The sequence below is a fragment of the Leguminivora glycinivorella genome, chromosome 18, assembly GCF_023078275.1.
Source record: "Leguminivora glycinivorella isolate SPB_JAAS2020 chromosome 18, LegGlyc_1.1, whole genome shotgun sequence".
NCBI lineage: Eukaryota > Metazoa > Arthropoda > Insecta > Lepidoptera > Tortricidae > Leguminivora > Leguminivora glycinivorella.
The window spans coordinates 6,872,882-6,899,375 of record NC_062988.1 but is presented as its reverse complement, the minus strand read 5'-3'; the positions used below and the strand labels follow the sequence as shown (position 1 = coordinate 6,899,375).

At 39.5% G+C, this 26,494-nt stretch overlaps 1 protein-coding gene across 5 annotated transcripts in view; it reads right to left on the bottom strand.

Moving 5' to 3' along the window:
• The window catches only part of LOC125235989 (AF4/FMR2 family member 3), a 412,908-nt gene that overhangs the window by 3,125 nt on the left and 383,289 nt on the right, over positions 1-26,494 (bottom strand). For all 5 annotated transcript variants that reach the window (XM_048142664.1, XM_048142665.1, XM_048142660.1 and 2 more), the window contains 9 exons: positions 12,888-12,930; positions 10,085-10,189; positions 9,204-9,528; positions 7,576-7,695; positions 6,884-7,111; positions 5,046-5,805; positions 2,038-2,165; positions 1,657-1,772; positions 582-836 (listed from right to left, as the gene is read on the bottom strand). In XM_048142664.1, the coding sequence (XP_047998621.1) occupies positions 582-836; positions 1,657-1,772; positions 2,038-2,165; positions 5,046-5,805; positions 6,884-7,111; positions 7,576-7,695; positions 9,204-9,528; positions 10,085-10,189; positions 12,888-12,930 (2,080 nt within the window). The remainder of the gene's footprint in view (positions 1-581; positions 837-1,656; positions 1,773-2,037; positions 2,166-5,045; positions 5,806-6,883; positions 7,112-7,575; positions 7,696-9,203; positions 9,529-10,084; positions 10,190-12,887; positions 12,931-26,494) is intronic.

The following is a 26,494-nucleotide window of genomic DNA, read 5'->3' as shown; positions in this document are numbered from 1 at the left end:
AGCACTCGCCCAGTTAGAACGAAGCACAGTACAAAGTGACTCACCTCAGTATATCGAGCTTGTTGAACGTCGAATGCGGCGACGCCCTAAACCGCTGCGGCATCGAGTGTATGCTCTTGATGTACTCTATGGTCTCCCGGTATATGGTGAAGGCGCGTTTGGTGTCTAGTTCTAACTCGAGCACTCGCCCGGTTAGAACGAAGCACAGTACAAAGTGACTCACCTCAGTATATCGAGCTTGTTGAACGTCGAATGCGGCGACGCCCTAAACCGCTGCGGCATCGAGTGTATGCTCTTGATATACTCTATGGTCTCCCGGTATATGGTGAAGGCGCGTTTGGTGTCCAGTTCTAACTCCAGCACTCGCCCGGTTAGAACGAAGCACAGTACAAAGTGACTCACCTCAGTATATCGAGCTTGTTGAACGTCGAATGCGGCGACGCCCTAAACCGCTGCGGCATCGAGTGTATGCTCTTGATGTACTCTATAGTCTCCCGGTATATGGTGAAGGCGCGTTTGGTGTCCAGTTCTAACTCCAGCACTCGCCCGCTTAGAACGAAGCACAGTACAAAGTTACTCACCTCAGTATATCGAGTTTGTTGAACGTCGAATGCGGCGACGCCCTAAACCGCTGCGGCATCGAGTGTATGCTCTTGATGTACTCTATGGTCTCCCGGTATATGGTGAAGGCGCGTTTGGTGTCCAATTCTAACTCGAGCACTCGCCCGGTTAGAACGAAGCACAGTACTGATTCGAGGTAAAGCATGACACGGGGTAGAGCTTTCTGCTCGCGTTCCGCTTCGCATTTCAGCTGTTTCGCTTGGTCTAGGTAATATCTAAAAGAAAAAAAAAATAGTTTAGGATGAATTGTGTTAGTTTATTTAAAATTTACTGACGTACGTTTATGACTCTCATTGTACTTGTATGATCAATTTTGGAGATTATTTATTTAATTTCGTTTAAAAGTTACACAGATTGTCGCAGACTGGACCTAACCTAACCGGTTAACCAAACTGATCAAGACGCCAATAGAAGGCAGTTGATTTTATGTAATCCGACACGGCCGTCCTGAATTTATGCACGTCCTCGCACGTATAAACAAGTGACAAACGTCTTACACGGTATCGTTCGGAGACTGACTAACCTGAAAAGCGGCTAACCAGCTTATTACATAAAACGCTAATAAATGGCGTTGCAAAATTAATCTTTTCCAACACGGCCATCCTGGCATTGTCTGCGTCCTCAAACGTATAAACAATGGACAAACGCCTTACTTGTGGTCTCAATTCTCGTGAGAGAGTATGTCTGCAGACAGGCGCTCGAAGTATGAGTAGCTAAGCGGCTAAAATGTCTGAGCAGCCGAAAGATGGCGCTGTAAAATTTATTTTTTTCCGACACGGCCATCCTGACATTGTCTGCGTCCTCGCATGTATAAATAAGAGACAAACGTCTAAAACGTCTTAATACTTGTGGTCTCGTTCCTCGTCAGAGAGCACGTCTGCGGGCAGGCGCTAGAAGTACGAGTAGCTAAGCGGCTAAACTGTCTGAGCAGCCGAAAGATGGCGCTGTAAAATTATTTTTTTCCGACTCGGCCATCCTGACATTGTCTGCGTCCTCGCATGTATAAATAAGAGACAAACGTTTAAAACGTCTTACTTGTGGTCTCGTTCCTCGTCAGAAAGCACGTCTGCGGGCAGGCGCTCGAAGTACGAGTAGTAGATGGGCGTCTGGCCCGCCGTCCGCTCGTGGTTGGTCGCGGCTACCTCTCCCGCCTGTGAAGTAACACAACTCGTGTTAAGTAATGAAAAAAAAAAGTTTAAAATCAGTAATCGTCGGAGAGCGAGTATTATAAGAGCAGAATTATAGTCATAAGATTAAATAGTTCGGTAATGAACTTTTAATATCTAAGCACGACGAAATAAAAGCCCGACCACCTGCTGCAATACAATTATATCAACGGTGTGCTCAGTGTCAAAAGGCGATTATTAATGAAAACTTAGCTTCAAGATTATCAGGATTATTATGTGTAAGTGTTACCTGGTGCGGCGGCGGCGTGGCGGGGCGCTTGGCGGCGCGGCGCGGCGGCGCGGCCAGCAGGCTGCGCACCGTCTCCGCGCGCAGCCGCTCCAGCGGCACGCGCACGGGAATGCGCGCGCGACGGGGCACTGTAGACAAACATATCGCATTAATATTGAATCAGCGATACCTTTACCGCTAACAGAATAAGGGCCGGTTGCATCAAACATTTAACACATCATCGTCACGCAGCAAACGTCTACGGAACTTCCCATACAATAACATTTTAACGAACGCTTTAACAGTGACAGAGGGTTTGATGCGACCGGCCCTAATTCTCGCACCTACAGTACGACGTAAAACAGAATAAATGATTGTGGGCGCTTCGTAACAGTCACATTTTTGGCGCCAACTCATTAAACATGCCTTCAGTTTTGTATGAAAACCTTCTTCTCTGTTACATCGCACTGCATGTATTTTAATTTGGTCTAATCGTCAAACGGCAAACTATGTTGTGTTTCGTGATTTCTAGTGTACTAACATAACATACGTCAAATAATAATTCACGCAAATAACTACTAACAAAGCAAACTTCCGTTTGCCATAAAAGTTTTGCGATAAGAACGGAAATAAGGTGCAATTTTATTAAAAAAAATGCTGCAATATTAAAAAAAACTTTATCTACTGCAAAAAACTTACATGTCTCTCGCGAGGTTAAAAATGCTAAGAATAAAAGCAGGGCTATATGGAAAATTGTGAATGAAAACACGGGTAAAAAAGTAACCAAAAATGTGTCATCAATTAAATTACAAGTAGACAATAAAATAATTGACGATCCTAAAGATGTTGGCAACGCGTTTAACGACTTTTTTGTAAACGTTAGTAAATTTTCAAGAACAGAAGGAAAGTTTTTTGGTCAACATATCCCAATACTCCATAATTACAAAATAAATAATATGAAATCAATGTTCATGTCACCCATAGACGAAGTTGAGATTATCAAAATAGTAAAATCATTGAAAAATACAAATTCCTGTGGCCCTGATGATGTATGCACTAAAATAATAAAATTCAACATTGAAGTTCTGTGTATACCATTCTGTCACATATTTAATGCCTGTATTGAAGAAGAAACTTTCCCCTTGCAACTTAAGCGGGCAAAAGTAAATTTTGCACAAAAAATGTGACAAAACTGATAAAAATAACTACCGTCCTATTTCTCTTTTATCTATACTTTCCAAAGTCTTTGAAAAGGCTATTGCTTCTAGAATTACAGACCATTTCAATCAAAATAATTATTTTTGCTCTCAACAATTTGGTTTTATGCAATACCGGAACGCTACCACAGCGGTCACTGACTTGGTCACAGAAATAATGAATGGTTTGAACCAGAAGAATAAATGCGCTGGGATTTTCTGTGATCTGAGTAAGGCGTTTGACTGTGTCAATCATCAGATACTCATTGACAAATTGCATTACTATGGAATACGTGGTCCAGTTCTGAATCTCCTTAAGTCGTATTTAACAGGTAGAACTCAATATGTTCAAATAACGTACATTAATAACTCGGAGTGTTTGCAAGAAGTCAATTCAGATGATAAAAATATCTACTGTGGCGTCCCACAAGGATCAGTACTAGGTCCACTGCTCTTCATTATTTTTATAAATGATCTCCCAATAAATGTAACAAATGGCAAAACATACCTTTATGCAGACGACACCAGTATTATTTTCCAAAATCATGATTTAAGCACATTAAAAACCGAAATTAGCAATACTTGGTTGGAGCTTGTCTTTTGGTTTGAGAGTAATGGTCTCAAATTAAACGTTGAAAAAACGAATTACCTAACCTTCAATAAACATACAAATAGTATACCTTATGAGTTGCCACTTCCCATAGTAAAAGTAGACAATACAAAATTTCTGGGAGTAGAACTGGACGAGCAACTGAGATGGTCTAATCACATTGACTCCACGCGAAAAAGATTAGCTAGTGCTTGTTATACTCTCCGAAATTTATCCAAAATGCTTACTTCAACAGTCCTTAAGACGGTATATTTCGCCTACTTTGAGAGTATTTTAAGGTACGGCCTGGAGGTTTGGGGAAGCAGTGTTCACGTAAATGCTATACTTATTTTACAAAAGAAAGCAGTTAGAAGTATTGCAAAAACAAAACCTGGAGAACACTGTCGCCCACTTTTTATAGAACACCAAATAATGACTGTCATATCGCTTTACATCTACCTAATTTGCATACACATTCATACAAATTTATGTAAATATAGGTACAAAGGAGAGAAAAAGATACATGCATTAAGAAGTAACACAAGTATTGAGTTACCAAAATGTAACAATTACCTACACTTTAAGAGGAGTCCTGAATATAACGGAATAAAAATATACAACACTTTAAGTAACGACATTAAACATTGCTGTAATATAGATGAATTTAAAAATAATTTAAAATCGTTTTCAATTAGTAGACCTTTCTATTCCTTAAAGGAATTTTTTGAAAAAATATACGATTGAATGTTTTAATCATACATGATTAAAACATTCAATCGTATATTTTTTCAAAAAATTCCTTTCAAAATAGTTTACAAACTATTTTGGAATATTATTAGTACTATTTTGTTTAATTCATGATTATTTTATTTTCTGAATATTTTAATGTAATTTTGACATGGCTTACTATTTATATATATTGCACTATGTGTTGATTGATAATATAATAACTATGTGTGGCTTGTAATATAATAAGTTTAAACATATGTATTCCCTTTAGGAAGCTTAATTAGGCTCTTTAGGCTAAGACTAGCTTTAGTATAGGATTAATATTTTGCATGCCTTGTGGCGTAATATGCACTCATGAATTTGTACCGCACCAACATGACCTGTATTGTAATCTGTGTGTATTAGCAAATAAACAAATACAAATTACAACGCCGCACTACGTCGACAGAGCAGTTTCAAACTGAAACGTTCGCAGTTTTACAAAAGGTACAACATAAATATACGAAATGACTCACCAATTGAAGAGGCTTCTTCGAGTCTCTCGGAGCCTCGGCCCTTCAAGCCGGACCCGACATCCGCCTCGGCGCGAACGAATCTGTCCGGCATCCGGTCGAGCCTCTCCATGCCCAACTTGTCGCCCGACAGCCTGTTCAACTTGTCCGTCGACAGCCTGTCCAACTTGTCCGTCGACAGCCTGTCCAACTTGTCCGTCGACAGCCTGTCCAACTTGTCTGTCGACAGACGGTCCATCTTGTCCGCCGACAGACGGTCCATCCTGTCTCCGGAGAGGGAGGTCTTCTCCATCTTTTCCGACCTCTCGGACGATATCCGTTCTCTCGAATGCCGGCTAGGGGTTAGCAGTCGCTCGGAGCTATACCGGTCGTGGAGACGGTCGGACCGATCTGAGGATAACCGGTCGGTGGACGTCCGATCCGGTATTCTGTCCGGTGCTGGGACGCGTTCAGATATTCGATCGGAGCGGTCCCTTTCGGGCCGTTCGAGGGACACTCTTTCTTGTATCCGCTCATTGGCGACCCGTTCGGCCTCTCGTTTCCTGGTCAAAGTCTCTGGTTCCTGGGGAGGGGAGACCCGGGCGAGGGCCTCCTCGTTCCGCCGCTCGGCGGAGCGCTCTCGATGCCTCCTCTCATCGTCGTCGGCGCCGGACTCGGCCGCCACTTCTATTATAGTGACCTGGCCTTTGCCCTTGCCACCTTTTCCTTTGCCACCCTTTCCGCCTTTCCCGCCGCATTCGTCACCCTTTTTGGGAGTGAAGACCTGAAAGAGAAATTAATCGTTTTTATTTTGGAATTTTAGCACAGCTGGAAAGAATTTAGATCAGTTTCATAATTTATCCGGAAGGATGCTGCATTAAAAAGGTACAATAACGTAGCTTTTCCAGACATGATCAAAAATTTTACAACAATTTCCAGTAATGTGATCTGAGTGTAATAGTGATATTGTTTGAACTCAAGGCCATTGGAAAACTATGCCAGTGCTTTGTCATCTGAGCCACTAATACCAACACCATCAGTCTATGGTCGGTTCCCTTTTCGCGTCGTGTCCCGATTACACCGTTTAAACGCACCACCAGGTTTGCACTGACCTTCCGGAAGACCACTGCACTGACCTGACCTTCCTTATCTTAGGGCCAGTTGCATTAACCACATTTGACAGACACATCATCGTCACGCGGCACGCGTCTATGGAATTTCCCATACAATAAAATTTTACGAACGATTTAACGGTGACAGACGGTTTGATGCAACCGGCCCTTAGTATCCTGTAGCACGGCATGTGGTGCGACTCGGGATCCCTCGGGCCGGGTGGCGGCGAGGCGGGGCGCTGCTTGAGCAGGCCGACGCACTTTTTGGCCGATCTTTTAAGGCCAAACACATGGGACCAAAGGTTGGGCCAACCCTTGGAGCAGCCCCTTGGCCGAGATAAGAGTCGCTGTTTACACATTGGAGAACCAATCACTTGGCATTGGCCCTTCATAAAAGATGGACGTAGAATGGAAAAGGCTAGGCAATTCTAGGTCATTCACGTTGGCAAAATTTAATTAATAAATAATAACCTGGTAATAAAATGAAATTATCTGAAATATTAACAACTTTTTGAATATTCTGATAAGCACATTATATCTTTTTTGGGCGCCAACGTGTAAACGCAGTTGGCCATTGTCCCCAAGATCCTTTGATGTGTGGATAAAAAACCGACACCAGGCGCCAACTGCCAATCTACGGCCAAGTAGACCTCTACACGCTTGACCAAGGGGTTGGTCGAAGGGTTGGTCCAACCGTTGGCCCCATGTGTACAGCGGCCTTTAGATGCTTCACCAAGCCTGGTCCCTTACCTTGCGGAAGATGTGCGTCTTGGTGTCCTGCAGCACGGGGTGCGGCGCAGGTGCAGGTGCGGCCGGCGGCTCGGGCTCGGGGTGGTGGCGCGGGCTGGGCGGCGGCGAGGCGAGGCGCAGCTTGGGCGGGCGGCCGCGCTTCTTCTTGGGCGGGCGCTCGCGCTCCTCGGCGCGCGGCTTGGGCGGCCGCCCGCGCTTCACCGCCGACGCCGCGACGCGGGGCGAAGGCTGGAATGAAAACAGAGTTGAATAACGTCTTCAGGACCTTATATATGTAGTAGGCGCCGAAGCAGACAATTACGCCAAATGCAAATTGTAAATGCTCTAAATTTAATTTCTTGTGCTTATTTCACTGGTTTTTCGATCACTTTAAATTAGTTAATTGTTCATATCTGTAAACCTGTCGCAACTGAGCATTAAAAATAAGCTTTATGACCAGGGTCAGAAAATTACAGAAAAAAATGCACGAAGAGAACATCCACAACTTACTCAAATATGCCGTCGACAACAAGATTCGTTTTCATCAATGACGTCACTAATATGAGTTTTTTTACTTGCTACAAACTAACAATTATGTCTATCAATAAAGTGAGAATTAGAAAAAGGTGTCAGAATTTGAAAAAAAAAAAAACTTTTCTTTTATAGCATGGTGGCACAGTGTTACGTCTAATAAACATGTCACGCGTCCTTACCGTATTAGTGGGCCTCGGCGAGTCATCGTCGCTGGACACGGTGAGCTTGGACGAGCGCCTCCGCCGTTGCCCCGGCGACGGGGACGACGCCTCCGAGTCAGAGAGGTCCGAGATTGGACTCTACAACAACAACAAGACACACATTTCAATATTTTTCAATCATTTAATTAACGTCGAACAAAACTGAAATAGATACCATAAACTAAAGAAAATGCGATCAAGCCCACTGGTGGCGAAGCCGGGAATCGAACCCATATATTCATATAGGAAGTGCAAGCACAAATTGCTCGCCTTTAGAGTTGGTCAAAGGCGCCTAGCCTTCAGAGATAACATACACTAGAGAAATTTCGACGGGTACCTCGGCGGTCGGGGTGGCGTAGCGGTCGAACACGTCAGCCAGGCTTCGCCACCAGTGGGCTTGATCGCTTTTGCTTTAGTGTATGGTATCTATTTCAGTTTATAATTTATATATAGTAGTGTTACTACTTAAAAAAAAAAAAACAAATCAAAAAATATTTAATAAAATAATTTGATTTGTTCCCTACATTAACGTCGAACAATATATAATTCTTGTTCGAATTTCAAAATATGCGAATGTATCGGTTTGTCAATTGTTTATGCCGAGGTAAAATCATTTTTTTTGTTTGATTTAGATCACACGTTGAAAATTGGTATGTTTTATTATGCGGACGAATCACCGTAAGTACACAGTTGACTGTTGGTTTAGCAAGTAAACTGACCGACAAAGAAATGTAGAAGAAATCAAAATTGTAAATAATATAGTTGCTACCTACTACTTAGCTAGTAGCAAGTAATTTTCATGCCACTTCTATTCCCTAAATTTGTCAAATGAAAGAAACCAAGCGTACCTCATATCCCGAAGACAGAATCATATTTCCATGTAAAGCCCCGACAGCCTGCCACAGGATATCTTTAAGCGCTAAAAACTCCTTAAAAACCCTGGGACGTTCCTCTCTTGGCCAGTACGTAAGATTCCTCTCATAATTCACAAGACAACTCCTCAAGTTGCACTTTAACATGGCCAAATTGATCCATCTCTGCTGAACGCAAGAGTTTTCCCTCGTGGTTTGATTTAGAAGTTGGAACAGGGTTTTAAGCGAACTATTCATACTAGAATGCAAGGCGTATGCGTTCTAAAGACGTAAGCCTAGTTCTAAACGGGAGATGCAACTGATGCGATTGCTGTTCGTGCATAAACAGTGTGTGTCAGCGTCCTAATACGGGGAAGTGTTTATCAGTAAGAGGACACCTGGGAAAGGGCAGTGGTCCCGCATAATAAGCTAGATTATCGTGTTACTGTTGAGTTAGAAAACATGGGAAGGCTAAAACTTAGAAACACACGTTGAGCCACCCAGAAAGGTGGTCACGTCGTTCACAGCTAATCATGAAAAATCGCTATGACTTCTGACCCCGCTGTAGGCTCTCTGTAGGCATAAACAAGTTTGGGTTTGCAAGCCACATCAAAGCATTCCTTATCCGGACAATAATTATTGAAGGAGTAGTAGTAGTAGGAAGGTAGGTAGGCTCTCTAGAATCTCAAGAAACTGCTAAGACTTGGCGGCGCTGTATAGTTTCGCTAGAAATTCAAGCATTTTATATCTACTCACCGGTTTCCCCTTGATATCGGCGAGCGCATGCCGCAACTCCGACCCCTTATCATAAGGCTCAGGCAGCGGCGCGGTCGGCGGCGCGAAGTTTGACAGCGACCAAGAAGGCCGCTGTACCGGCTGCGACTCCGCCGCGGAACTCAGTCGCGCCGGGGCCGGTGGTTCCCTAGCCTCCCTAGGCTCTCTTGGTTCCCTGGTCTCCCTGGGTTCTCTGGTCTCCCGCGGCGGGGGACCGCTGGACTCGGCGGAGGAGGACTCTGATTCGGAGTCGGATGACTCGCTGGCCGAGGACGGGCTGCCGCCGGAGACGATTGGCGATAGGATGCTGGAATTGAAAACGGCCTTCATTCAACGGGAGAACAACACAATCTAATGAATAAATATGTAATTGTGACAATATTTTCAAATACTTTTGAGAATATTCGATCAAACTTAGCCATTGCAGAGATTCGTCAGATAAGTAGGCCTCTGACCGGATAGTAATCCTTGTCAGAATGCACAGCATCAGTTGACGTCTTTGGATACCACACTAATCGATTGACAGATCCAAGTCGACGTAAATCGATAGTTTGTACCTAACGAAATCGATCGATTGGAGTGGTTGGTTACAGAGTATCAACTTTAGTACATTTCGAAAAGGATTACGTTGTCGCTCAACTTTTAAGGGCCATTTGCATCAACCACAGTTAACAGACTCATCAACGTCCTACAGTAGATGGAAATTCTGGTACAAGAAAATTTGAAAACGCTAACTTCGGTAACAGACGGTTCGGTGCAACGGGCCCTAAGTCACTGTAAGTTGCTGGTCAGTTCCAGTCACTGAACTTAGGAATCTCTTTTGGCAACAGACGGTTTGGTGGTCAAAGGTTTCTTTAACTTACGGTTCTAGTTCTAGCGCAGTACTGCTGGTGGTGTGGTGTATCGTGCTGGCCGCGACCTCATCGTCACTTTCCGATAACCCGAGGTCCTTATTCAACCCATCACACCTGTAAGAACGATGAACTTGAGAATTGTTTCGATGAGACACGGCTCGCAAATTGAACACAATGAAGTCAGGCCTACGTCACTCGCTCGCGACCCCTAGCAGTTGCCTCGAGGTAACAAGTGGCCGAGAGGCGCCACGCGCCCGCCTGTGCAGTCGCGTGGCACGTACCTACTATTCTTCTGAGTTTTACGTAGTTAACTTATTAGTATTAGATAAATAAAGCGTAGGCAGTCGTTTGGCGGGCAAAGTGAAGGATCTGTTACGTAAGTAACTTAGGTATGAATAATCTCGGCTGCCCTAAGCAGAAACAAGTATCTGGGTTTTGTCAAATTTTACAGTAGAGCGAAAAAACGATTTTTTTTTTATTTTTCCTGATTATATGCTTATTAATTAATTGATAGCCTTTAAAACAGTCGAACTTTATTATACTAGATATCATTAAGATATCATTCTTTATTATACTAGATATCATTAATTATTACTATAATTATTTTTTCAAAATTATTAACACAATCATTTTAAAATACAAAAACAGCTTTCTGCGTAGAATGCGATAAGAAAATTTTAAAGCTTTTCTACAAGAAAGCAAGTATCTTGAACTGTTTTCATTTAGTTTTGGTATATGTTTGTTATTTTTAACTGTATCTAAAACACAAACTACAGAACGGATTTTCATGCGGTTTTCACCAATGAATATAATGATTCTTGGGAAAGGTTTTGGTATATAATTTGTTGAGATCTTGTTTGAATTGGTTGAAATACGTCAATTTTTGCTAATCAAGTCGGTCAAAATTCTGCATGCTGAGAGCTTTAATCGAAAACGCTGCCCAAACTGTTTGAGATAGGTATATTAAAACAATGTATGGCGAAATTGTGTATCTTTCATAGACATACAAAAAAGTCCGTCATAGCATATGATTATCTTTTCAGGATAAATTACTATAACCATTTTTATGATAGCCCCGTGCGCAGCCGGGGCGGACCGCTAGTATATGTTTACAATGTATACATTTTAGATAGATGCATTCAATGTAGTGTATGTCGTGCTTTTGTAAATTAGGTTTTAATATAAATGCAATATTGGAGTAATCCACGGAAAAGAAGCTCTAGTTGTGTTTGAATGCAAGTTGTCTTAAGATTATGGGTTTAAGAGGTTTTTCTGTCACGAAGAGTTCAAAAATACTCATTAAACTTAATCAATTACTCACGTTGTAGGAGACTATTTAAATAATAAAAAAATCCTCGAAAGGGATTTCCCGTGGAACGCACAATATTAATTAAGTACAGTAGGTAGGTGCCTAAATACTCGAAGACAGAAAAAAATAATGAAAGTTACCTATAGTCTTCCTTAATTATAATAATAGGGAACTGTAGTTAAAATAAAATATTTTGTACCATGTACGAAATAAAGCATTATGAGCAAATAAGTATGAGAAAACATGGACAGCAGTTATTTTTAAATCCAATTTCTACTTAATAAGTCAGGTAGAAATATATAATGTAACTGAGTTGACCGTGACGTCACTCAATTCAATTTCATATAAATTCCATATTAGCAAGCCGTTCAAATTCGTTTTGACAGTTCTTAAAACGAAGCTGATTTGATTAGGAGGCAAGTAGCCTATTGATCAACTAACCAACATGCAATAATTATGTAAGTATGATCGTTATATGTATTTTCGTATTTTGGATAAAATAAGTTTCATATTAAATAAGACAAGATCCTCGTGCTTTTACTGTTTACATCTGGTTGTTTTAATACTAAGGCAATTTCTACCTGAAAACCCAAGTTAATACATGTATAAGCAATTACAAGCTTTTGATCATAACATAATGATAGACGCCGAAGTCAAGTAACTTCACAATCAATATCAATAGTTCTACGCTGAAGTCAAGTAACTTATCAATAAATATCAATATTTCTACGCTGAAGTCAAGTAACTTCGCAATCAGTATCAATATTTCAACTCTGAAGTCAAGTAACTTAGCCATCTAATATGAATTGCAAGTATCTTTCGTAAGATACTCGATTTCAAGGTAGAAATAGGGTAGATACTTGACTTTAGCGTAGAATACCCCGTTAAAAAAAGATACTTGAATTTTTTAAAGTTCTGTATTTTGAAAAATATACATTATAAAAATTTCAAAAAAGTCCTGAAAGACGTATTTTGAAAAAATGAATCGAATGATGTAAAAAACCATTTTTTGGAAAATTTTGAGATACTTATTTCTGCGTAGGGCAGCCGATCTGTGATTAAGTTGTAAAGACGTGAGATGCATGTTTGATAAAAAAAATCCGATGTAAGTGTTTATTGTACCTATTATTTTATATGTTGTTTATAAATAAAACCAGTAAATTTTTGATGTGAATTTATACATTCATCAAAGTCTGACTGGAGATGCCACTCCAAAATACAGAATTTGCAATGACACTTATTTACTTACTATTATAATATGTTTCTTTAAAGTTTTTGTATTCTGACACTATAAATTGCATTTCATAAATTGAATTCATCATTCAGCTCGTTGTATTTGATAGTAAATTTAGGGCCAGTTGCATCAACCACATTTGACAGACACATCATCGTCACGCAGCAGATGTCTATGGAACTTCCCATACAATAAAATTTAACAAACGCTTTAACGCTGACAGACGGTTTGATGCAACCGGCCCTAATTCATCGAAGCGAAGTACTTACGGTGGCGTTACACTTCTTGAGTGTGATATCCGATTGTCTATACCTGTAAACAAAAAAATAACAAAATTAGTATAAAGCTCAACGAACAATCACAAAAAAATATATAAAACTACATCTGATCGTACAATGAGGAATAAGAATATACATAGTTCATTATTGTGGTATATAAACTGAAACATCAATGGAACAACAACCCAACACCTCAAATAATCCAGTACACGGTGCATGACATTGCACCATAAAAACTACTAATCAATCAATGCATGAGATTCCGTTCACATTACCTAGTCTAGACAAGTAGACATCGATGTCGAGTGTCTAGACACTAAACGGTGGTATCGAGTACCAGCTACGCAACAACTGATCGTTCATGGATCTTAAGTCCTAAAGTTAAGATATACGATCGGTAAACACGCAGTTTAGACAATACTACTGGACCGTGACACAACACTGGTCTTAGGGCATATGCAGACAACGATTTTTAACGCGCCGTCAACAACGTATTGGCTATAATATATTGTATTATAATACCGGTGCGTGCAATAACGTAATAAAGATGTAGTGCGATAGTATTTTATACAATCGTGATATAATACAAAGCTTTTCAGTCGAGTACCATGTTTAGGCCACGGAGCTTGCTGAATGGCCTAATAGTACGGTACAAGAGTGAAAAGCTTAATTATATCACTATTGTATACAATACTTCTTCTACGAGTCATCATCATCATCAATGAACGGAAATATCATCATTCATGCAAGTTAAAATTAATGTTAATAGTGTCGTTCACCGTTGTATCAACATCGAATTGCCTAGCAACCAATTGTTTGTAATAACCGTCTCTGATTGGCCGATAACGCGAAAGATAAAAAAAAATGTGTTTCAGATGCAGGAAAATTTGCCAGGTATCGCAAATTAGTATACACCGTGTTTCACTTAACACTAAAAACCTGAAAACACTTTGTTCAGAATCGAGAGTAGAATTGATTGAGCTATATCTTGATGGGGGTAATATTTTTATTTAAATTAGTATTATTAGTTATTTTTTACGTGCCCATTCTATTGTACTCGTAATACAACATTGTGTATATCGCATTGCTAGAGGTTGTTTACCTTTTTTCAGTATTTAGGGGTATTAATACTGGCCGGTTACTTGGACGATTATTTTTTCCGCTACTAGTTTGACGTTGTTTGTCAGTTTAATCTTAATGTTTATCATAAGTCATAACAAATTGAACTCCTACCTAATTACAACCTTGTCATTTTGAATATTGAGTTTATTTGCTTACTGCGATTACCTGTCCAATTTGAAGTTTACTGTGACAAAGCTTTAAAGTGTTTTACAGTGACATTTTAGCTGTCTATTGGTAAACCTTATGTCGTTGCAGTAACGTCCACAAATAAATAGTCTTATGGTTTATGATGGTAGTTAGCAATTATTTTATTGAGTGTAGAGCTAAAAGTCAAGTAGAGCTGTACAGAAAATTAAAAATTCAATTAAAAAAAAGGTAACGATCAGATTGAAAGATGAATACTCTAGATGAGTTTAAAAAAATAAAAGTCAGTTGGGGTGTCTGAGGTTTTGAGTGATACCGGAAACACCGTGTAGAAATTGTATGAAGTTCTACTCTTTTTGAAATTATTACAGTTGACAAAGTCAACTATAATGAGCTTATTATAATTGAGTCGGAACTGCCATAGAGTATCCAACACTGAAAAGTTAGCACTTATAGTTTAGTCTGTGGTGTCCTAATTGACTGATTACAGTCGACAAGTAGAAAAAAAAGATTTTCGTTCGTATTTTTACGGAAACGTACGAACGTATCATGCTATTTCAGCCAATCTCAGTACAAGACGTACTGACACTGTCTGAACTAGTATGACATGACAAATACAGACGATTCAGTAAAAATACGAAGGAAAAGCTTTTCGCAGTACATCTGTACACCGCATTCGCTACGTGAGAAATCGTCTTGATTGATGAGGAACGTGAAAAAAGAATTGAAAACGGCTTTCGTTTGATGCCATCTTCTTAATCTAGCAGCTGCCAACTGCCAACTGCCAAATAAGGAGTGTGTCCCACAGATTTTACACTCACTAACTATACAAAATAAGGACTGGTGCTGTAAGACTTCTGATGCACGATCACGACGCCAATCGCCATGGCACAGTATAATAAAGAGTACTATCGTACAGTATGGCCACTCCCGCTCCCCGCGGAATGTGCCGCCCACCCCTTCTCGGTTACCTCTACCAGTCAACCTGTCATATTTCACTCATACAAGCATAGTACGCGTTCACCTACACGAGCTTAGACTGTGTGCTAGGAATGCGCCTCTTTCATATATTTGATCGCCAGTGTCCGAGGTGTGGCCATGGCAAGAGGGATGGTATAGAGCGGCGCCACATTTATGCAGGGAGTCAATTGCTAACGGTAAAACGTGCGTCGACGCAACGTTTTAGAGAAGCGGTGTGCATAGACCTTAATTGTTCTGGTAGAAACATTATTATGCCTTACTTGATTCCCGTTACGCTTCGGTTGATACGCTTTTTGTGTACAATTTGAGTTTCCTGAGAACGGATTGGATAAATTAAAGAACGATTTTCAATAGTTACAATGTCATCGTAAGGTAGATAAAGCTTGTTCAGGCGTTTTACAAATCGCGATCAGCAAACCGCTTCAATGAAGCTGCTTATGTAATAGATAAAACGTTAAGTCAGCGGTAAAAAAATAAAAGATGTTATTTTTGTCAGTTACTAACGTAATTGCTGACAAGTATTTATTTTGGAAGTCTTTTAATTGAATAAAAAGGCATTGCAGAAAAAATAAAATATTTACGTAATGATTTTCAAGAATGGAAATCTGCCTATTTCACAACATTTAAATGCTTAACCTACGAGTTCTAAAAACATTTCGAGGTCATAAAGATGAATGTGTCAAATGCAAACTTAAAGCATGTATAGACGCCATCAGATATATCAGACCGTCTAGGTGCTCAAAATATCTAAACACACTCTTGGCAATAAAGGCAAGTTCAGGGGGGTTACCATGACGTACTAAAGACGTTCAGTTTAGGTTGAGAGAAAGGGACACAGCTATAGCAGTTACATAGCTCTGTCCCTCTCTCTCAACCTAAACTGAACGGCTTTAGCACGTCATGGTAACCCCCTAGATATCTGAGACCACCTTGGCTGCTCCGATATATATGATAGCGACAGTCCCCACAGGGTAAGTAGTCAAATGCACAAACGCTTACGATAATATCGTATTCGCAGCTATCTCTATCGCTCATCCGTATTGGCGCGACAGAGCCAAAATGCGTTTGGATCGGCGTCTAGCGTTAACTATTGACATTTCGGCTAGGCCGGCTGTACCACAGACCGAGAGCGTTTCGAATAAGTTCATGAATAATAAAGCGGCGTGTACAGAGCATATTAGTAGTTAATTTATAGACGGTGCTTGAGAAGGGCCGTGTTTGGTTAGGGCAGCGGCCAGAGCCAGCGTAAACATTGCTGCGATGTGTTCTAACACGGTTGCCTCATGTACTGTAAGAAGCTTTTATGATTTTATACAGATAGGAAGACGTACAGCTCTTAAGACTTCAAAAGGCCCTTCGGGTTTCGGATAGAATCGGACGTAGTTGTGAAATACTGGTCATAGTCGATTCCTGATACTTTAACCTGAAGGTCCTCCTGAAAGCCAACTTAGCTAACGGATTGTATGAAGAGATTACTGATTAAAAATGTACTGCAAGTCTTCACCTATCACAGATGAATGGGGCAATAACGAGCAAATGATGATGATAGACACGCCTGCAATTTTGTAGCTATTGCTTACTTAAGAGGGAGCAAACGCAAAAAAAATGCGTATTATTGTTATAGACATCAAATTCTAATGTCAATCATGTTCTGTCTCATGAAGTAAGTATGTAGACACAGATATATAAACTCAAATAGTTGTTTCTAATGTAGAAAGTATTTTGAAAACTGACCAGTGGCCCATTTCTCAAAACTGAAAGTTACAAGTTACAATCGGAAGTCTCTTTCCAACTTGTCATATTAGATATTGGCTACCACTTGTAAATTGTAACTTATAGCTTCGAGAAATGGGTCCCTGCTTTACTATCCTGAGAGCTACATGCATAAAATAAGACGATCTAACGTGACACAAACTAAAAGCGTAATAATTTTAAGGTCTTAACTATAAAACTCCCGTGAGACTCATACATATTTAAAAATATTTTAAGCGGGTTACTCACGTATTAAGTCGAGTGTTTTTTAAATTTTTAAATTTTAAGGTCTATTAAATTTACTCAAGACTTGTAAAACTAAACAGTAGTAACTGGCTGTCAAACAAAAAGCCCAAAAGCTTTGATAAAGTTACCCTCTCGCCCTAATAAACATCTTGAACAGAAAACCATTCTGGAAGAAAAGCAATTTTCTCTGAAATACACACCTCGCATTATAGAAACTTCTATCGTATTGAAGATTTGGATTTTGCGGTCGTAACATCACGGCACGTAAACTATAGCTACTACGTAAACTATAACTAAACTAACTATAACTATAGCTTTTGCCCTAGGCTTCGCTCGCGTTAGAAAGAGACATAAAAAAGCCTATGTCACTCTCCATCCCTTCAACTATTTCTACTTAAAAAATCACGTCAGTTCGTCGCTCCGTTTTGCCGTGAAAGAAAGATAAATAAACAGACACACACACTTTCCCATTTATAATATTAGTGTGGATATTGTTTTTAGATGATATACCGTATAATGCGAAAGAAAAACACATGAAAACACGAAAACTCGCGTTTCCAGGGACCTAGCTAAGCTAGTTCAATTTTTACCAACGAAAACCCCCACATAACTAATTTCAGCGAAATCGTTCAACATTTGTACTATTTTTTAATGCTGTGGCCTTCAGCATTCAGGCGAATATTGCAAGAGGCCATGTCTTTATATGAAAACTTGAGAGGATTCCATTGTGGGCCTCCAGATACAACGAATTTACTGTTTTTCAGAGCTACTTATATCCCAGGATGGGACACCTACGTTTTAGAAGCAATGGGAATAGAACGGAGTTCGGGCATCGACGGTGACGGGTCAACGACCCCGCTGACGGTCAGCGTACTTCGGGTGTCGGAGGTTAGGTCTACAATACGCAATTTGATTAGGTAAAAAGACCTCCTACGATTTGTTTTTTTTTTAATTAAAAATAACTGCGCTGAAGTAAAATGAAGATTTTCATTGGATTATTTTAAGCTTTTGAGTAGGTATTTTAATAATCCAAAACATAGATACATTATCCTATTAGTTTACGCTTAGTGTAAGGCCTGAGTGGTCGCTCGGAGCGGGGCGATCGGCGCGGCGTGCAGCGAGGCGGGCGAGCGTGCAGCGTCGTCTCAGGACACTTGTATGAGCTTCAATTGTTTGACATGCACGCCGCACGCCCCGCCCCGTTACATTACACCTTGTAACGTTGGTCAGTGCTCACCTTAACGGCCCAGCCACGACATTGGTCTAAGCGCGACAGCGGTGAGCGGCAGCCATACGTGCGAATGAAAAGTCCCATCGCTGTGTCTCGCTCCAATGTATGGCCGCCGCTCACCGCTGTCGCGCTTAGACCAATGTCGTGGCTGAGCCGTAAAACGTCAAAAACGGTAAAATAGTTTATGTTGATTACTTATTTTCTACACCAGCCATTCTCAAAGTGTGCTCCGCGGACCCCTAGGGCTCCGCAAAGCCTCTCTGGGGGGCTCCGTGTGAATTTTGGGTACCTGATATGCAACTTCAACTCTCTTCCATAAAACCAAATATTCACCAATTGTTAAAAAATAAAAAAAACAGTTCCATGTAATACCTCACATTTGAATGTAGTGATTAGATTTGACTATGATGATTGCTTATTAAAATAAAGATTACAATAAAAAAAAAATTTAAGGGTTCCGTCAGATGTTTTACTTTCTAAAAGGATTCCATGGGAAAATAAGTTTGAGAACCGCTGTTCTACACCTTACCTCTTTTAAGGCTAAACATTTTATTACAAGTCTAAACAAAGGCTTACTGTAATTTATGTTTTCATTGCATGAAATTTTGAGGATTGTAAAAGTCTTTCTCTTAGTGAGCACTAAATACGGGTCGTAAATTAAATTGCAACACATTTACATTGTTTACGTTTCGCTAGTATTGTTAGAGACCTTCAGACTGGAGTTGACTGGACGGTAAATCTTTATAGATAAAAATATAATGTACCGTCATAAACTTCTGTTAACATAATTTATAGGCGTGACGCAATCCTTACCCTTACTAGGGTTTGTTTTGTACTAGACTGTTATTTTGTTGTGTAGTTGTCTTCTTCTTTGCTATAAGTTATATACTCGTAGGTATATTTCCCTATTAAGAGAAAATATTGACTTTTACCTAATGCTGATGCTAATTTTACTCACGATCTATACTGTTACAGAAAATAAAATACCAGAAATATCTATTAGCATAAAGTAACATATCGTCACTAGTTCACTACTTTGAAAAAAACTTGTATCTTCTTCTGTCAATGAAAAGAAAAATGTAATAAGTATGTATGGAACGCATATAGAATTACTGCGTTTTAACTTTGAGTGTTATGTGTCCGGACTCGAGCGAAGAGAAATCAGCTCTTTGAGGTCCAGGGATACACGATGACCGACATAGGGGTGTTCCAATCAATTCTCGCGGAACCCCTGTCAAAAGCTGCTGAATTTGTGTATAGTTTCTTTTATAGATAAATATACAAATTCGGTTGTTTTTTTTTTTCTACTTTTGTTTTGACCTGTTTTTATTGTTAATAATATGAAGTGGCCTAGCCGGCATTGTCCCATGGACCAAGGCTCCAAATAAATTAAAAAACAGATTAAAAAAAAAACTTTGAGGCGCAGTGTGAGATACGAGATTTTTTTCAAAGAGTGACGATATAGCGAACGAAACTGAAATGATGTTTTCCAAGAATAAATTATCTATAATAGGTAGGAAAATTCATATTCTTTTTAAAGATCTCTGTGTTTCGAAATGTTTGTCCGTCCATTAGGCTCCATAAGTTTTATGATTCAAGAATCGAGATTGGAGAGCAATATGAATGTTTTAATCTGAAACTCCTACAGGCATTCGTCCTTTTTGCAGGACCATTTTCTAATGGAAAGCCGCGAATATTTTCTAAGGGAGTAGTTTGGATGAACAAAAGGGCCCTTCTCTAATGGAAACCCACTTATTAACCATGCCTAATGCATCGTACGTAGTTTGAATCGGAGCTCGGAGGGCCATTGAGGTGAGAGCCATCGTCATCCGTGTCGCTACGTCTTGAGACCAAAGATCTTTAACGCAAGGATAAGGCTATTCACATAATTTCTAGACATTCTCGTTTGATGGAAAGCTGCAAGGCCTGCAAGGCGGTTGCTCGATGAATTCGCGTCACGCGTGCGATTGATCGCATTGATTGCACGCTTGGCTCGCATTTGTGGACCATGTTTGGTGCCCGTAAGCCACATCCTTACGAAGCAATATATAAGTCGATGCTTGAGACTAATTTGTGGGAACGTTGCTGAGAGTCACGCTCACGACCGTCCCGTCAGATGTGTGGTCAAATGATGTTTTGTTGCACTTATTGTAGTGAGAGTAAGGAGTAGTATCGGTCAGTTATGGTGATTATTGAGTTCCCGTTCAAGCTACTTGTAGCGTAGAGTTCGTATAAGTTTATGTATGATTTGTAGGTGTGTTGCTTATAGTACTTGAGTTGCATATAGTATGCGTCACATTGACAGTTAGTTAGTAGTGGTGCTCTAATGTTAGGTAGGCAACCTCGTAATTTACGTAAGATTTTTAATTTAAATGAAGCCCATACGGGAAAACCGTCAGCAAGTTTTTAATTTATTTCCAGCAGTCATAAATAGGTGTGACTGTTCTATTGTCTAAGGCCCTAAAGGTACGTAAAGAAAAAAAATGATGTGCGGAATTTCCCATTTGACTGTTCACTGTCATAAATATCCACACAGACATTTTAGTTTTATGTTCAATACATATGTGACCTGTTTATTTGAAATAAATGTGTTTCCCAATAAACTTACAGTCTGTTAGTTTTCACACGACATATTTTATTGAATTAGGTATTTCTTTTTTATAAGTTAAATTTTCAAAAGAAGATGGCACCATCTTATTCGTCAGTAACTAATAAGTAAGTAGTTAGTATTCGTCACCGGTCCGAGTGCGTCTCGAAGTTAATCGTGCGCATGTTCCGTGGCGTCACGATCACACACCGTCACGCCCCACACAATGGTGGCCAAATAGTCATATGTGTCATTGAGTCACTTACACACATACCTCTTTTTGAATGCGCTTCAAAGTGCACAATGGTGGCCAAATAGTCATATTTATGTGCCATTGAGTCACTTCTTTTTGAAAGCGCAATGGTCCCTTGACTTCAAACATCTATACTACTTTAAATCATCGGAATAAAGTGAAAATTTAGAGCGCATGTGTTTGAGTTACGCCGTAAAACAATATAACTGGTCAAGCGTTTTCTACTCCATTGTACGTTTAAGCCCTTTTGTCTTTTATTGAACTCATAAAATATGTCATTCTTAGAAATTGTACCGTAAACGCGAAAGGGTTTAAAGTTAAAGCTTTATTTTAATTTCTTTGTCTGCTTTAAACAATTAAGGCCCGTAAACCGAGGGACACAAATAAAGGTGACATTGTATTTCTATTCAGTTATTTGAACCCTTGATTATTTAATGCAGACGTTACGAAAAATACGTCTGGGCAATCAGGACCGTTTGTCAAATGTCTATTGAATAACAATTCTGACACTGAGAATTTAAGACGTAAATCTAATTTAATAAGAAACGTAATTTAAAGACGAAAGGAATATTCGATGTACATAATTTATTCGTAAGGGTTATTTCTTTTGCCAGGTGCCATACAACTCTTGTCTGTTCGTAGTTTTTCTGCCTAGCGTGACAGCGTCTATGCCCGTCCAGCGGGGCTATCATGCTTGCAATTTTATCACTTATCGTGGATAAGACATCTGTCACTCTCACACTGACATACTTGCCAAAACGTGGCGGATGCTTTATTCACGTAAATAATTGATAAAATTGGAAGCGTAATAACCGGGCAGCATGCCGAGTTTATCCATCCAAGAAATAAAACTATGGAAACGGATTATATCGCATATAATGAATTCACAATTCATCCCGAACCCGGGGTGACCCGTTGACCACGAATGCTGTTAAGTGTTCGAAACGTCGGGATGAATTGTAAATAATAGGTACGCGATATTTGATTTGACGACCGGTTTGGCTTAGTCCGGTAGTAACATTGCCTGCTACGCCGCGGTCCTGGGTTCGAATCCCGGTAAGGGCATTTGTTTGTGTGATGAGCACATGTGTTCCGGAGTCTTGAATGTTTTCTGTGTATATAAGTATTTGTATATTATGTATATCAATGTTAATAATCCATATGTTTTTAAATATAACGCATTGGACCGGCAATCCAAGGATGTGGGTTCGAGTCCCACGTTGGCCAGAGTCGATCAGTGTTGATTTTTTCATTGCGATTGATGTCTGCATTTATAATTTGCGATTATGTATATCGTTCTCTGAGTACCCACATCACAAGCCTTCTTGAGCTTACCGTGGGGCTCAGTTAATTTTTGTAAAGATGTCCTATAATATTTATTTATTTTATAATCCGTTTCTTTTATAATATTTTTATTCCATGAGTAACTATCGCGGTAACCGAAGACAATTTTATCCATCCAAGTTGGTTTTCTTTTCCCACTTCGCCTTGTCGCCTTCTGCCTTCGATTTTGTCCTGTAGTATGCCTTTAATAAAATATTTAATGTATAAAGGTTTATTTAGCCAATACAATTAAACAGGCTGGCTTGCACCGGATGTGGTTTTTGTGCGTGTATAAAGAGGGTACCTAAACACAGGCTGACGGCGGAAGTCTGATTCAACGCCGGTAAAATAAAAAGGGACGCATTCGAAGAAAAACAGAACAATAGTGTTTTACCCACAACAGAATTGTGCAAGGAATGATACCATGAGCGGTGTAATTAATACTTTCGCTTACCATTAACTTTGCACATTTTTATTTGCAGGTTCTATTTAAATCTTAAAAATAAAGTAAGGTACAGCGGGCCAAATCTCGACTGGGAGGCAAATGTAACTGGTCCATTTTTTCCACGTTTTAAATGTTTGCATTATTAAATAGTGTCCACCGGTTATATACTTATGGTAGGCGTGTTCAGTGGATACATGTAGAACTCAACATCATAGTGTAATAATGGAAAAAATGGATTAGTTACAGTTACCCCCTAGTCGAGATTTGCCACGCTGTACCTTACCTAACAAAAAAAGTATATATCTATCTATTAATTATGGACGCAAATAATTCAAATATGTATGTATATTGAAAACAAAAATAATAATAGTATAGTCAATGCTTGTAGCATAGCTAAACTCTTCATTACATTCTTATAATTAGCTGTGTAAGAAACACAGATATCATATATACCATAGATCAAGCAAACGTATCTACTTACCGTGTCAAATGAACTCAGTAAAATCCACTGAGCTGTCCGTCTTTAATCGCAGCTTGCAGCTTTAGGGCGTAAACTTTTGTAAGTTGAAGTCAACAAAAACATTAAAAATGCCTCGTATATTTAATTGCAACAACACAAAAATTATGAACACTCAAGGGCCTGAGACATAATTAAAATCACAGGCAAGTAACAACTTCAGTACGAAATCTGACACGCTCGGCCCCTATACAAATAGATGCACTAGTTTATTCTATCTAGTTCTATGGTAAGAAAAGACTTTGACGATTATTGCACATTTTAGAAGCATATTAGAGAAGACTGGTCTTCAAAACCACCGGGATAATGCCGAACGACGTTGGACGTTAGTTTAAAAATGTATGTAATATACGCGATTAAGTCCCGATTTTAAAGTTACAATGTGTAAGAATCAGTGCAAAATATCTAACAAACTACTTCCCAAAACCAAACTACATTTTCTTTTCATCTCCTTTCATTACCTAGTAAAACCTCATGTATAGTCGGCGTTGCCGCTCGTCGTAAAATTTTGCCATCTAAAGGCCTATTGGGATTTAAGAACTGTGTCAAGGTAAAAGATATAAAATTGTACGTGATAGCTACCGAAGATTACCAACCAAATTTATAAAACCTGCGACATTATGCTTACTTGAAACGTTTATAAAATAATAATTATGAATTAGATCGGTACGTAACTGAGTTCTTGGTCCAAAATTTTAATCCCGCTAAAGGCACTTTATTTGTGTGATGAGCACGAAAAGTATTTGTGATTGTATATTACAAATTAATTTGTGTAAGAATGTTCCTGTAACATTTATTCCATTATTGACTGTTAAGGCCTATAATGCCTATATCGTTAATCTACTGTTCCTACTAAGCATTAAGAATGTTTTGATATCCACTTTCAAAAAAAAAAAAAGTTAAATTTTCTTATTCATTGCTGTCATGAAACGTCGTATCCCATCGAGTAAGTGGTTTTTAGAAACGTCTCGGAGAGAAGTAGATGACTGTTGAAAGAAAGGTACAGTCGGCGATAAAAGCCAAAAATGAATTTTTTGCTTGTGCCAAAAATGAATTTTTTGCAAAAAATTTATTTCAGTATTCTCTTCGGAACGAGTCATTTTGAAAACGTCATCACGCTAAAATAATCTGTGCCCCTGTGCAATTCTGGTGTCCAAATACCACTCCTGAGAACATGATAGAAATTGGCATGTTTTCGAGAGTTACCGGCTCTGATTTTTTTTCTTTGGGCGTTTCCATTAAGGTCTCCGTAAAGTCCCACGTGACTTTATGAATATGTACATAAAACCATCCGTCAATAAATCCATCGAAGAACTTTATTTCAATTGGTAATGTTCAGCATAATATATGAGGCAAATAGAGCCATATATCTCTGCACATGTCACGTAGAGCAGACGCAAACAGACGATGACTCGAAGTGATGATGGAGACTAAGAATGCACCAAAGCGAATTCGGAATGCTCCGTCGGATTGATCTGAGAGAGATTTTATTGCTCGTTTTACATTGCTGTCATACTGTCACGACTGTTAATGAGTTTACTGTTGTACTAGATCAGCGGAGGATAACAGTGCTTGGAAATTCAGTTACTGATTTAGCTGCAGCACAAGTAGTAAAGCGTCTTTTTTGAATACCTATTACAGAAAAAAATTACCAAAAGGCACTCGAAAACTGAAATTGCTCTTGCTTTGGTTAAAGGAATTTCGGAAGTTAATTTCATGCAGGTTTCCAGATCAATTGGCTGTTTCCCAGTGGCGTAGCATCTATACAACTCGATTCCCTTCGGGTTTCTTAAAATTCTCCAGTGCCTGTAGAAGTCCATACAAAATAGATCCCGAAAACCCCTCCGGCTTTACCAACGAAAATTTTCACGCCATGCTACTCCTGTTTACGAAATCCTGATACACATTACAAACAATTTAAAAGACGTTGACGAATCGATCTTTAGATATGAAAAAGTTAGTACCGACAATCTTCAGAAGAATTTTCATAATATCCTGTAGGTATCTAAATGAGATACCAGTAAGAGTTTCAATGAGTCACGGTTACTAACTAACATATTCATTGACCATGTAAATGCGTCGCATGTAAATGGGTCGACATAGTGGGACCTCGCTACTCGACCAAAAACAAAAAGGTAATAACGGTCTATATCCCGGTCAACATAAGTCTAGTTATAACAAAACCAGAAGCGATTTGGCACGCAAACCTAAAGGCACTGAGGTATTACTGGTATTAGCACATTTTAATCTGCATCAGGAAGTACAACGCGCTAATAAGAATCGAGTCATTATGATGGCAATCGGATAACTCACGCGACCAAAGGCAAATGGACTTTGTGGTGTAAGAAATAAAACGGATCTTGCGAGTTTCTGGTGAAGGTATTATCGTGAGGACAATGCCATCGCGTGTGTTGGCCGAGGTGACATTTAATCGTGTGAGTTGGAGATCGATGAGACTTCTGGTTAGTTCCCGTGTATTCTTGTGGAAGTTTTTAAACTTTGGCCTCTGATCAGAAATAATGAAATCAAAAATTAGATACCAAGTCAACGATAACGTCATTAGTTTATTCATATACGCCTCGTTGATGGTCACAGGACTTCGTATTAAATTGTGTTTAGTTTAAAATATGTATTAGAATAGAATCAGGTATTTAGGGTTCTCAAAGGTCGGCAACGCATAAATGGCTCCCCTGATGTTGCTTATGTGCGATGACTGCTTCCCATCAGCCGGATCGTCTGCTCGTTTGCTGGCTATATCATAAAAAAATCTAAGAATATATATGAAGTCTCATGTTTACCAGCAAAGACTGCGTCACGTGTCGAATAAAAACAAAAAGAGTCTACAGATTTGAGCATAGGATACGTGACGTGAATTTAGAAGTTCGCATGTACGACATAGTCCTACGTGATGAAGTTACGTAGGTCTAGTGCGCCCCGTAAGTGCATTTGTATTGAACGCCGCATGACGGATGCAATAATGCACGTGTAGCCTTAATT